This window comes from Sander lucioperca, chromosome 9 (assembly GCF_008315115.2).
Source record: "Sander lucioperca isolate FBNREF2018 chromosome 9, SLUC_FBN_1.2, whole genome shotgun sequence".
NCBI classification, from domain to species: domain Eukaryota; kingdom Metazoa; phylum Chordata; class Actinopteri; order Perciformes; family Percidae; genus Sander; species Sander lucioperca.
The window spans coordinates 26,659,924-26,673,186 of NC_050181.1; the positions used below are offsets into that span (position 1 = coordinate 26,659,924).

The following is a 13,263-nucleotide window of genomic DNA, read 5'->3' on the forward strand; positions in this document are numbered from 1 at the left end:
CAAATTTCAAAAAGTTTCTATACCAGAAATTTGGGTTTTCTTACAACCAAATTGTCAAAAAGAAATAACGTGGATGGTTCCATACAATGCTCGTCACAAGTGAAATAATAATTGTGTTAACTAGTTTTCTTGTTGTTGTAATAAACAAGTGTCTTTTAAAATAACGACGGCCAATAATTTGATTCCCCCTCAAATAAATATGATCTAAACCAAACTGAAGCCCTAATCTTGTTAAAGCATCATTTCTGTGAACGTGTTAACTGGCCGCGACATGTAACCATCTAACATCTAACGTATCAACAATCCACGCAACTAACTTTATGCACTCAGAGCTAAATCTGTGAGGCGTGCGTGGGTGCGTTTGGACATGATCTTGGTAAGAAATTTGATAGCATTGTAGTAAATATTTTTGGTGCATCAAAAAGCGTGCTGGTTAAGATGCCAGCAGACAGACTAATCCAGCACAAATTACTGCATAAAAAGTTACCAAAATGAAATAGAAAATGAGGGAAAAACTGCAAAAAGGTCAAATTTTTATAAAAAAAGAACCCCCCTTCCACTAGGCTGGCTCCGGGCCTGAACAGTGGTGTGAAACGTATGACCTCATGCTGTGTAAGTTGAGACAACGGTACCCAGGTGTCAACTTTGTGCCTTGTGATAAGACAACATAGACCTTTTTCACGGCCAGTGGTGGAATGTAACGAAGTACAAATACTTTGTTACTGTACTTAAGTACATTTTTCACGTATCTGTACTTTACTTAAGTACAGTCAATAGTGCATACTGTTGACTTTTACTTTGTTACATTTTGCAGCAATTATCTATACTTTCTTCTCCACTACATTTCTACAACGTTCCGTTACATTGTCGTTACATTTTCTGATCAGTTTTTCCCAGGGCTTAATTTGAGCCAGAACACGCCGGAACATGTTCGGCACCTCCGACGTTGGATCTGGAACCTTTTTTATTGGATCCGGCTCCTCCTGAGTCACTATGAAAAATTAATCGCCTAAATGAAAAAAATAAGTTACTGTTTGTGTAGTGTTCAATGTTGTTATCTGTCTTGTTAGTCTTTATTCCCCATTGGAGTTCCACAAAAATCTTGTGTTTGCATTTTCGATGCGTTTTGAGGTGAATTTTCAGGGTAAGATGGAGGGGGGAGAGGGACGGAGGGAGGGGAGACAGAGGGGGGAGAGGGACGGAGGGAGGGTAGACAGAGGGGGGAGAGGGACGGAGGGAGGGGGAGATAGAGGGGGAGAGGGACGGAGGGAGGGGGAGATAGAGGGGGAGAGGGACGGAGGGAGGGGAGACAGAGGGGGGAGAGGGACGGAGGGAGGGTAGACAGAGGGGGGAGAGGGACGGAGGGAGGGGGAGATAGAGGGGGAGAGGGACGGAGGGAGGGGAGACAGAGGGGGGAGAGGGACGGAGGGAGGGTAGACAGAGGGGGGAGAGGGACGGAGGGAGGGGGAGATAGAGGGGGAGAGGGACGGAGGGAGGGGGAGATAGAGGGAGACAGGGACGGAGGGAGGGGGAGATAGAGGGAGACAGGGACGGAGGGAGGGGGAGATAGAGGGAGACAGGGACAGAGGGAGGGGGAGATAGAGGGAGACAGGGACGGAGGGAGGGGGAGATAGAGGGAGAGAGGGACGGAGGGAGGGGGAGATAGAGGGGGGAGAGGGACGGAGGGAGGGGGAGATAGAGGGGGGAGAGGGACGGAGGGAGGGGGAGATAGAGGGAGACAGGGACGGAGGGAGGGGGAGATAGAGGGAGACAGGGACGGAGGGAGGGGGAGATAGAGGGAGACAGGGACAGAGGGAGGGGGAGATAGAGGGAGACAGGGACGGAGGGAGGGGGAGATAGAGGGAGAGAGGGACGGAGGGAGGGGGAGATAGAGGGGGGAGAGGGACGGAAGGAGGGGGAGATAGAGGGGGAGAGGGACGGAGGGAGGGGAGACAGAGGGGGGAGAGGGACGGAGGGAGAGAGGGACGGAGGGAGGGGGAGATAGAGGGGGGAGAGAGATGGAGGCAGGGGGAGATAGAGGGGGAGAGGGACGGAGGGAGGGGAGACAGAGGGGGAGACGGACGGAGGGAGGGGAGACAGAGGGCGGAGAGGGACGGAAGGAGGGGGAGACAGAGGGGGGAGAGGGACGGAGGGAGGGGAGACAGAGGGGGGAGAGGGACGGAGGGAGGGGAGACAGAGGGGGAGACGGACGGAGGGATGGGAGACAGAGGGGGGAGAGGGACGTAGGGAGGGGAGACAGAGGGGGGAGAGGGACGGAGGGAGGGGAGACAGAGGGGGGAGAGGGACGGAGGGAAGGGAGACAGAGGGGGGAGAGGGACGGAGGGAGGGGAGATAGAGGGGGGAGAGGGACGGGGGAAGGGGAGACAGAGGGGGGAGAGGGACGAAGGGAGGGGAGACAGAGGGGGAGAGGGACGAAGGGAGGGGGAGATAGAGGGAGAGAGGGACGGAGGGAGGGGGAGATAGAGGGAGAGAGGGACGGAGGGAGGGGAGACAGAGGGGGGAGAGGGACGGAGGGAGGGGAGACAGAGGGGGGAGAGGGACGGAGGGAGGGGAGACAGAGGGGGGAGACAGGGGGGAGAGGGACGGAGGGAGGGGAGATAGAGGGGGAGAGGGACGGGGGAAGGGGAGACAGAGGGGGGAGAGGGACGAAGGGAGGGGAGACAGAGGGGGAGAGGGACGAAGGGAGGGGGAGATAGAGGGAGAGAGGGACGGAGGGAGGGGGAGATAGAGGGGGGAGAGGGACGGAGGGAGGGGAGACAGAGGGGGGAGAGGGACGGAGGGAGGGGAGACAGAGGGGGGAGACAGAGGGGGGAGAGGGACGGAGGGAGGGGAGACAGAGGGGGGAGACAGAGGGGGGAGAGGGACGGAGGGGATCGGCACTTCAACAGCGCCGCGCTGCACTTCAAGTGACACAAACGCTTGTGCTGGTTGAGATTGCTGTTAGCCTCGTTTAACTCAGGGGAAAAATGTCAAAAAGACAAGAAAGTTTACTTAACTTTTTCAAATACGCTGGCCAGTCGGATCCCAAACAAGCAAAAATCGTTTCTGCAGATCAAGAATGTGGAGACCACGGTGGGGTTTTTTGGTTAATTTAATATGGATAATTGCTGCTTGTGAAAACGATTGTTGCAATGTATTTTTTTTTTTACATTTCGTACCCATGCAGTGCACGTTCTGAAATAAAAATAAACATTGCCCTGATGTACACACAGCGAAGCTACGTAGCCAGTGCGTTTCAGAGTGTCCGCTCCGGGACCTCCCACTTTACAAATTAAGCACTGGTTTTTCAATGGCATGTATTGGCCAGGCGCGTACCGCTCCCGGTACTACCGCTGCTCCTGGTACCGCTGCTGCTCTCGATACTCTGCTTGGTCATATGTGAAGCATCCGTTCACATATCTATCTTAAAAACACTCCCGGTCCTCCTCAGCTGTGAAGCCACATTGTTGTCCAAGCCCGTGTGTTCTTGTAAAGACAACTCTGCCCGGTGCGTTCCATACTAAACGCTGGGTGGTGCTTTTTGCGTCGGTATCTGACGCTGAGAGCCACTGCCCAAGCGTCCGTATTTTACGCATTGGGAGTGAGAAGGGGTTGGATAAGACTGCCACTCATCCTGCCAAGGGTCATACAGAAACTAAACACATAACGCATTTTGTCTGTGCTGAGATATTCGGGTTGAGTATCTGTGTTTACAGCCCTCGCAATATCTTTATTTACATTGAAGGTTCAGCTAAACGGTACGCCTGCAGCAAGAGGTTAAATACTCCTTCAGGAAGACAGGAACTTCAGAGAGTTGGGACGGCACGACACATCGATAACACATCAGGCCCTATCTTGCACCCGACGCAGTGCAAAGCCCGACGCAAGTGTCAGTTTCCCATCCAGCGCCCACGTCGTTTAGATAGCAAATGCACCTGCGCGATGGGCAAATTAGTAAAATGCTCCTAGGCTCGTGCACAGCGCACACACACTATGCTTGTTACACACACAGGGACGCACAGCAGCACACACACATGCAGAAGATTACAAATAACAATATTACGGTGCAAATCCTCCATCATAATAGCAATGCTCCAAGGTCCAAACGCGCCTGGCTTTTAAAGGGAATGGGAGATGATCTCTGATTGATTTATTGCATGTTACGCCCAAAACACACTTGTGAAAGTACGTCAAATTAGCAAAAGTGGATTTGGACACGCCCTAAACGCACCTGTGCTTAGATCGTTAAAATAGGGCCCATCATGGTTAAACTGTACTGCCTGCCTAAATTCTTTCCTCAGTTGAATGTTCATTAAATGCTTCTGTGTAATTCATCAAGGTCTCCCGAACCTTCTTCACGTAAGTGAAATGAGCTCTGCTGCTCCTGAGTTTTTCCTTAACAAACATTTTTGTTCATGCAAATGTGGATTTTTAGACACTCAAATGCGTGTTTTCAGATTAAAGATAACAAGCGAATCATCCTGTTTTCACCTGATCTGATTGAGGTTGTTTGCACTTTTGATGAGAGCGTGCCCTCTCTACATAACGAGGAAGCTTTTCCATAAATTGTCAGCGTTTCAGAGTCGAGGGCTCTTCAGCGTTGAACTTAAAGCACTCTTCATTTTCTTCACATTCCCGCTCGCCCCTGTTACGGCGTCAACCACTTAATGAATTGAGTCAGAGCTCATTACAGTTAAGATCTGGCACACAGAGTTCGTGCCGCCTGAGGTAATGAATTCTACTTTTTCTTTTTATACTTAACTTAATTATGCTCCAGTTGCTCTTTAAAGGAAACCTGGACTGGACACTGGAGCTGCCCTGCCACAGAATCCAATGACTGCATCTTGTGTTGGCTGCTTTCAGAATATTATTTGAGTTTTTAAAGTGTTCTTTCTTAAACTGTCCTCACGGCTAAAAGCCCCAATAACAATTTTCTCAATCAGCGTTTTTACTGTAAGCGATATTTTCCTGATAAAGCACACAACTTTCTGCCAAAGTTGCAAACAATCGTGTTTATCGACCCAATCAAAATGCTTGTTTCCAATAACTTCTGGGTAGAAACCTCCAGCGTCCCCACTGGTCACGTTTTCAATTCTGTTCAATCTTTACAAACCCAGAAACACCAACCATCTCGACATCTTGAACAGCAACGAATTCTCAATTTTGAAACACTAAAACCAGTGGTGTAGTCCACGTGATACGCAGGTATACATAGTATACCCACTAAGAAAGCTCCAGGATTTCCATATACCCACTAACAACAACATACTTTCCATTATAATTATGGTATATTTTGAATTGTGATCTGTGTTTTTCTTCTTCACATAGGCTAAATAAAGGTATTTCCACCGTAGATTGGTGCAAAGTGTATCAAAATGCAGGAAATTAAGTCTTTGACGCTCAAAATCTTCCTGCTGGAGGACACCCAGACCCCCCCACTATGATATGCCCCCCCCTGGCCCATCCTGGCCCAAATATATAGGCCCATACATATACAGTACAGTATACCCACTACAATACATTAGACTACACCACTGACTAAAACCCACAAATGCATTTATACCATTAAACGTTTGACAAAATTGCTGCGACTGACCGATCGATTGAGTGACAAATTAAAAAATACTTCTTAAAGTTGTTGAAAGAATTTGAATGCCTCCATTGTCAATTATAACTCTCTACGGTTCATAAACCCAGAAACATAAACCATCTCCATTTTTCATCTCCATCCAACTATTTTTGTTATCACTTATTCTTTAAAAAGTAGATTCATTCGGAGTAGTGTAATGTCTTTTTTTTCTTTGTTTTTGATTAATTTTGTCAATGTGATGTTGTAAATCGTATTGTCCCAAAAATAGACTGCAGGACCCCAGGAAGAAAATCTTCTAGCTCATGCTGAAGCTAATGGGGATCCAAATAAAACAAACCAACAAACAAATCTTGACATCTTGAACACTTTGATCCGAACCTGTGCTTACCTGGTAGATGACGACGCGGAACTTGTTGCGGGTGAGCAGCTCGTCCTGCGTGGTTTCCACCTTCTTGACGCGAACGTTTTGTTTCTCGACGCGCGCCCGGACCTCCTTGACGTTGGCGCTGACCTTGCGAGTCTTCTGCAGGAGCTTCTCCACCGTGCCGCTGGTGTCCGTGTGGTCCTTGGCCAGCTTCATGACGTCGCCCTGGATGGTCTTGATGTTGGTCTCCAGGTCCAGCTGACGCTCCTCCATGCGCTGCTGGCAGGACTGCACATTGTCGATGATGCCGGCCACGCGCTCCAGCAGAGACAGGATGGTCAGGGCGCTGATGGGGTTCCCGGACTCGTCCTCTACGCCGATGATCTCCAGCTTCTCCTGGACGCCCGCCGTACGATACTTGTGCTGATCCATTGCAGGGTTTCGATGCTTAGGAGAGCTTTCTCTTTGAATTTGCTTGAAACTTGCTTAAAAAGTTTTTAAGTGTGTTTCAGTTTGGGGAAAGGGGACCAGGACCAGTTGACTTGCCAGCAAGGAGACCGGAAAGTGGCAACACCCAACCGCTGTGACCAAACTCAGGTCTGGGGAGGGGAGAGAGGAGAAACTCCACCTACCCCCTTTTAAAAAGGCTTCAGGATCCAAAGGGAATCCGAATTCAGCCCTCATCGGGATGTAGGCCAGGCGTAAACTCAGAGGGGAGCGGCAATGCTCACACAAACCCCCCCTGACTAAAAATAAAAAATCTTTGTAAGGCGACACTCTGACATTTTGGGAAGTGGCAAAGCAGAGGGTGATGGAAACCCCCCAACCAAGTCCTGCTCTGCTTTGTTACAGCCAAACACTGAATCATAATTTTCCGTTATTTGCGCGTGGGTTTTTTAGGCTAGCAGCTGTGCAACATATTCATCAACAGCAGCTTAGGAGTCATTCTGCAGCACTGCAGAGACAAATGTGAAGATGCCACAGTTGTCTGGTGTGATTACACAGTGCTGGAATGTTTTTTAGGGGGATTAAACATCGCAGTGCTGCCCTTTTTACTTTCCCCTGGGCAGAAGAGTCCAAACATTGACTGCGATCTTAAGCTCTGACGACTGACAGAGCTTCAGAGCGCGGAGGAGTGTCAAAGTGACTAACACCCACTGATCTGAACAGCCACTGCACAGAAAGATTGAGCATGATGTGTGCTAAGTTCAGTAGACTATTAAAAAGGCAGTCAAAAGCTAAAATAGCATGAAAAAAGCAATGAAATGTAATAGGGAAAAAAATCACACCCATCCCCTCAAATAATCTTCGAGTCAACCGTAATCACACATGCACACACGATCCTGAAAGATCCTTCACACATTCTCTTCAAAGAATACGAACTCCTCCCATCTGGCAGATGCTATAGAGCCAGTAGATGCAAAAGCAACTGCCTTAAGCTCTCATTTGTCCCCAGATCAATAGCACTACTGAACAAACAACCAGTCCAGTCCTCATCACTATAATAATGTGCTGGCCTTAACCAATGTAACCTGTGTATGTTTAATCACTATGTCCAATTCCTATATTCACACTTTGCATTCATTTATCATGCGTAACTAACTTATTATGGGGCACATGCAATGCTTTACTATATCAGGGCCTGTGCAATATCCTCTCAACTAGTGGATGATCTTATTTATTTTTTGCTTGTCCTAAAGCACATTGTTGTCTTGTTATATATTGTTATGCACTTACTGTCTGTTGATGTCTGGTGCTTGTGTTTGTCTGCAGCTGTTGTCAGCGCTTCTCTTTGCCCAAGACAAATTTCCTTATCTTATCTTATTGATGGGTAAATTCATTTTTGTTTTTAACCTGGACCTTATTTTCCCTTGTGTTTGTGTCTACGTGATTGATGGGAACAACAATCTTCAGAATTGGTCCAGTATTAAGCGAGATGAAAGAGCCTGCATTGTCACGTTAATGAGCAATTACGCACCTTTAAATTTAAAGGGAGTCTGGTGGGTTTGGTGATGGGGATTTTGGGGCTGTTTCATGTTAAACAAAAAGGTCTATCTCTGTAGGGATCCTTTCCATAATGTTGTCAGACACTTAGAATAATAATCTGAGTCTGTCAGCGGCCAAAACAGAACTTTTAGTGGACGCTAACTGGCGCTGAACATTAGGGTTGCATTTCAGCCCGGTTCACGGCTGCTGGTTACAGCGTTCACGCTCAATACTGGACAAACTTAAAAAGATTTGTATTCACATTAGTCACTTAGATATCTAAGCATTGGAAAATAGGGTCCAGGTTTAAAAAATACTGCCAATAACCCTTTAATATGCTCTATTCAGTGGAGCGATTCATCGTTGGTCCTGAGCTCACATGAACTAGCTTTGTGATCTTTTAATAACAATGTGTTGAAAAATATTTCTTGTCCATAAATACACACATGAACGGGTTAAAAGTAACACAGGCCTACACTTACAGCCGACCCCTAAACTCTGCAAGGATTAGCTTTTGTGACTTGCTCCCAAGCAGTAATGGGTCAGTCCCAAAGAGCGCTAAAGGGTAAGCATTGAGCACTAAGCGTATTTTCTCCTTGCATTTTCCTTGTAGATCCGTTTTTAGTCGCCTACAAACAGCCAGTAGACAAACTGTACAGATGCAAAAGTCGGATAGAAGATGCGTAAAAAGGCTCTGCAGATTTTAAACAAATTAAACATAAAAAACTCTTAACACATCACCATGACAAGCAGAAAACAGTCCACTAAATTCTGCAGATTTTCAGTCTGTATCACTGCTGAAAAATCAGCAGAAATATTGTGTCTTAATGTGTTCTTTCTTGTAATTTGCGGTCATGCGTCAGTCATGTGTTCATAAACCAAAACATGTTTGTTTTAAGTTAACCAACAAACTAAATTAACCTTCTTAAACTCTTTGTGAGAGCTCTGAGCTTCAGATTCTGTGGAGTCTCCAACGGGAATTGATAGATGCCATTAGGAAAATCCTCATCAGGATTGGGGATCAACATCTGGAATTCCTTACCTACTAAACTCAAACTGGATCCTGACTGGGATCACTTTACTTCAACTGAAACTGTTGAATAGGGAGCAGTCATGTAGTCATGAATGATCCGCTGCATCCTGTTTAATGTTATTTTATTGTTTTAGTCTATGGTCTATCCGTCAGTACACTGCTAATGTGCACTGACCACTAGCCGTAGTGCCCACTTTTGATGGTTAGTATTGTCCCAAAAGGAACACTTACCGGAAATGACGAGCAGGATGAGCGTGACGAATGTGACGAACGCAACACATGTGAACGCGATTTTCCAGCCCGCCAAAAATACAGGCTTTCCTGTATGCAAATGAGGAGTGGCCGGCTCGGGTCACTGCCTCTCAAAATCTGACGAAAATCTTTTAAACTGACCTTTGTCGATCTGAAATGAAGACAGATTCAGCAACTGCACGGCCTATTTCTCGCCTAAAATGTTTTCAGAAACACGTTTCGGTGAACTATCTTCGTAAAATACGAGATTGTATTCTGAACGAGCCGCCATTATGATTGGTTTAAAATTCTCGAGCAGCCAGACCCACCTGAAGTGTTTGTCCAATCAGCTGCTGGTCAAGGGCTCCCTTCATCTTTGTAGTCAAGATGGTGCCCGTTTTAGTGTGAGTAGGGTCCATCGTTCCACACTGAACTTTTTGACTGTTTTTAGGGGTCATCCTGGTACTTTCAGTGCACTGACGTTTTGCGTTATCTACACGATGTTTGAGACACAGCCTGTGTCTGGTATTGTTTCGTCTTTATTTGTTGTTGCGTTCTGAGTTTTGCGTTTTAATGCATGTATTGATTGTTGAGTTTGTGTTCTGTACTGTCTTCTGTCTTCTACGTATGTGTTGAGTTTGAGTTCTGTACTGTCTTCTGTCTTCTACGTATGTGTTGAGTTTGTGTTCTGTACTGTCTTCTGTCTTCTACGTATGTGTTGAGTTTGTGTATTGTACCGTCTTCTACGTATGTGTTGAGTTTGAGTTCTGTACTGTCTTCTATGTATGTGTTGAGTTTTATGTATTTTTAAAGACCAATCTAGCGACGGGCATCGCAAATTAGCTTTGGCTATAAATGCTGTAGCGTGTGGTTCATGGGGTTTATTATATACTTATTATATATATTTATACACTTATCTCTATACAAACAAAATAACATTTAAATGAAATGAATATAAAAACTTCCTGATATTTTCCTGACTGTAAGTGAGGCACTACTTCAGTATCCCAGACGTTTAAATGAATGAATGTTGGATGAGGATTGGTGTTTAGTACAGTGAGGTACTTTGGAGATGACGGATTGCTGAATGTGTTCGACTGATGCCAGCAGCTGCTCCTGTCCCTAAATACCCCCCGCCACCCACCCAGTACCCCCCTCTCCCTACCCCGCCTCTACTCTTTAACTCTATATTTACTGCAGGCGAGCGTGCCTGAGTCCCCTGCCCCTTGTAGAAATGTCCGACACATACGTTGGTTTATTTTCACATGGAGAGTCAGCGACCTCTGCTCCGGTTCTGTCTTTTTTCAGATGAGCAGTTTTTAATAAGACCGGAGAGTCAATAAATGGCTGGAGGCCGTATTTAACCTCATCTGGCCTCGTTTTCAAACCACAAAGTCCCAAAACTTCTCTACATAAGGGTAGATATTTTTTTCTGCGTTTGATAAATGAAAACCGCAAACTGCCAGATGAAAACAAATTCGACATAATATAAAAAATGCTGAATGTTTTTTCTGACCAACACTCCAAAACCTAAAGATATTCAGTTTAAGATTATATAAAACAGAAAAGCAGCAAATCCTCACATTTAAGAAGCTTTAGGCTGAGAATATTTAGATATTCTGCTTGATAAAGGCAATTCCACACGTTGGAATTCATTAATTTTACTGCAAACTTTCTCTGTTTTAAATCCTGGTTTGTCCAGGCGAGTTTTTGAAGAAGTACTCAGATCTTTCACTCAAGTAAAAGTAGTAATACTAAAGTGTAAAAATACTCAAGTTACAAGTAAAGTCCTGCATTCAAAATCTCACTTAAGTAAAAGTGGCAGCATCAAAATATACTTAAAGTATCAAAAGCAAAAGTACTCACTATGCATATTTATGCAGCCTTATGGAGTCCCAAAATATATTTTTTCTTTTTTTTTTTATGCACGCAAGATTTGAAAACACAAATTCAGGATATGAATATAAAACATTTTTTGAGACTTTGGAGCTTTCGTTGCTAGTTGTGGGGCCATTTACTTTATTATTCCTACAAGTACATGATGAGGTACAACTGTAACCTGAGTAGGTCTAAAGGCCTACACACCAACCCGATGGCCGACTGTCGGCAGAAAAGTCAGTCGGCCTGATCAGTCTCCCCGAGGTCCAAAAAGTGCCTCAGAACACACCGAAGAGACGCCGACTTGAGCGTACGTTTTGTGCGTGCGCGAGACGTAATACAAAAAATTAAAACCGGAAATGACGAACGCGTCACGTGGCTTCTCCAGCTGACCGATAATGGCAGCTACGATGGACCTTACTCACATTAAATGGGGCCATCATGACTACAAAGCGGAAGGGAGCCCTTGACCGGCAACTGATTGGACGAACGCGTCACGTGGGTCTGGCTGCTCGAGAATTTCAAACCGACCATAATGGCGGCTCGTTCAGAATACGATCTCGTATTTTACGAAGCGAGTTCACTGAAACGTGTTTCTGAAAACATTTTAAGCGAGAAATAGGCCATGCAGTTGCTGAATCTGTCTTCATTCATTCATTCATTTCATTCGATTAGTTGTCAACTATTAAAATAATAGGCAACTATTTTGATACATTTTCTTTGAAAAGAAAGTCAAACTTCTCTGATGTCAGCTTGTTAAATATGAGTATGTTCTAGTTTATCCTCTCCTCTGTGACAGTAAACTGAATATCTTTGAGTTGTGGACAAAACAAGACATTTGAGGACGTCCTCTTGGGCTTTTTGGGAAACACTGATCCACATTTTTCACCTTTTTCTGACATTTTTCTGACATTTTTCTAGTATTTAGTATGGAATTGGGACACAGTATCTCTGAAGAACAAAAACTATAGAAAAGTAATTTGTATGTGTGAACTGAAGAGTCTCCCGTGACTCATCACACGTGTCACCGTCAATAATCTGTTTTTCTGCAGTGATCTCACACACACACACACACACACACACACACACACACACACTCAGAAGGAGAATCAGTCAAACACAAACCTCACAGGATAAAACGAGACACAAAAATGACAACACACATTTCACTCAAATGACACATCAGCGGTGTACATTAAAAAAAACATTTCCTTTTTTATTTTGGCAGAGACCAAAAATAGCCTCTCAAAGTCTACATGCAGAATATTAACATGTCAAACACATTCTAGTCACATTTAGAGAAGTCACCGCTGCGATTTTCGACGACAAGTAGAAACCTACGACCTGTAGACTAAGACTTTACAGAAATACAACTCCTGTGACAGAAAATAACAATGACAGACATACAGAGAAGACAAACATGCCCTGAACTTGCACAGTCTAAAGCCCAGTTCAGACCAAAGATTCACGACGACACGAAATGGTTTTAGAACGTCGTATAGAAAAGTTTCAGCGGTCTGAACCGGCCTGTCTCAGCTCGACTCAAACCAGCTGATGGTGACGCAGCGACTCAGCTGGTGGAGTCTCCAGAGGCTGGTTTTAGAACGTAAGAGACGTCTCCTGTTTCAACAGCCAATAGAGAAGTCAGCTGGCCGAGTCTCCAGAGGCTGGTTTTAGAACGTAAGAGACGTCTCCTGTTTCCACAGCCAATAGAGAAGTCAGCTGGCCGAGTCTCCAGAGGCTGGTTTTAGAACGTAAGAGACGTCCCCTGTTTCAACAGCCAATAGAGAAGTCAGCTGGTGGAGTCTCCAGAGGCTGGTTTTAGAACGTAAGAGACGTCTCCTGTTTCAACAGCCAATAGAGAAGTCAGCTCGCCGAGTCTCCAGAGGCTGGTTTTAGAACGTAAGAGACGTCTCCTGTTTCAACAGCCAATAGAGAAGTCAGCTGGCCGAGTCTCCAGAGGCTGGTTTTAGAACGTAAGAGACGTCCCCTGTTTCTACAGCCAATAGAGAAGTCAGTTGGTGGAGTCTCCAGAGGCTGGTTTTAGAACGTAAGAGATGTCTCCTGTTTCAACAGCCAATAGAGAAGTCAGCTGGTGGAGTCTCCAGAGGCTGGTTTTAGAACGTAAGAGACGTCTCCTGTTTCAACAGCCAATAGAGAAGTCAGCCGTTCGAGTCTCCA

The 13,263-nt window shown here is 45.6% G+C and overlaps 1 protein-coding gene across 1 annotated transcript in view; it reads right to left on the bottom strand.

The window, feature by feature from the left end:
- The window catches only part of cavin4a (caveolae associated protein 4a), a 14,978-nt gene extending 8,350 nt beyond the window's left edge, over positions 1–6,628 (bottom strand). The window contains exon 1 of the mRNA XM_031292475.2: positions 5,979–6,628. Coding sequence (XP_031148335.1) covers positions 5,979–6,386 — 408 coding nt within the window. The 5' untranslated portion in view covers positions 6,387–6,628. The remainder of the gene's footprint in view (positions 1–5,978) is intronic.
- Between the last annotated feature and the right edge of the window lie 6,635 nt (positions 6,629–13,263).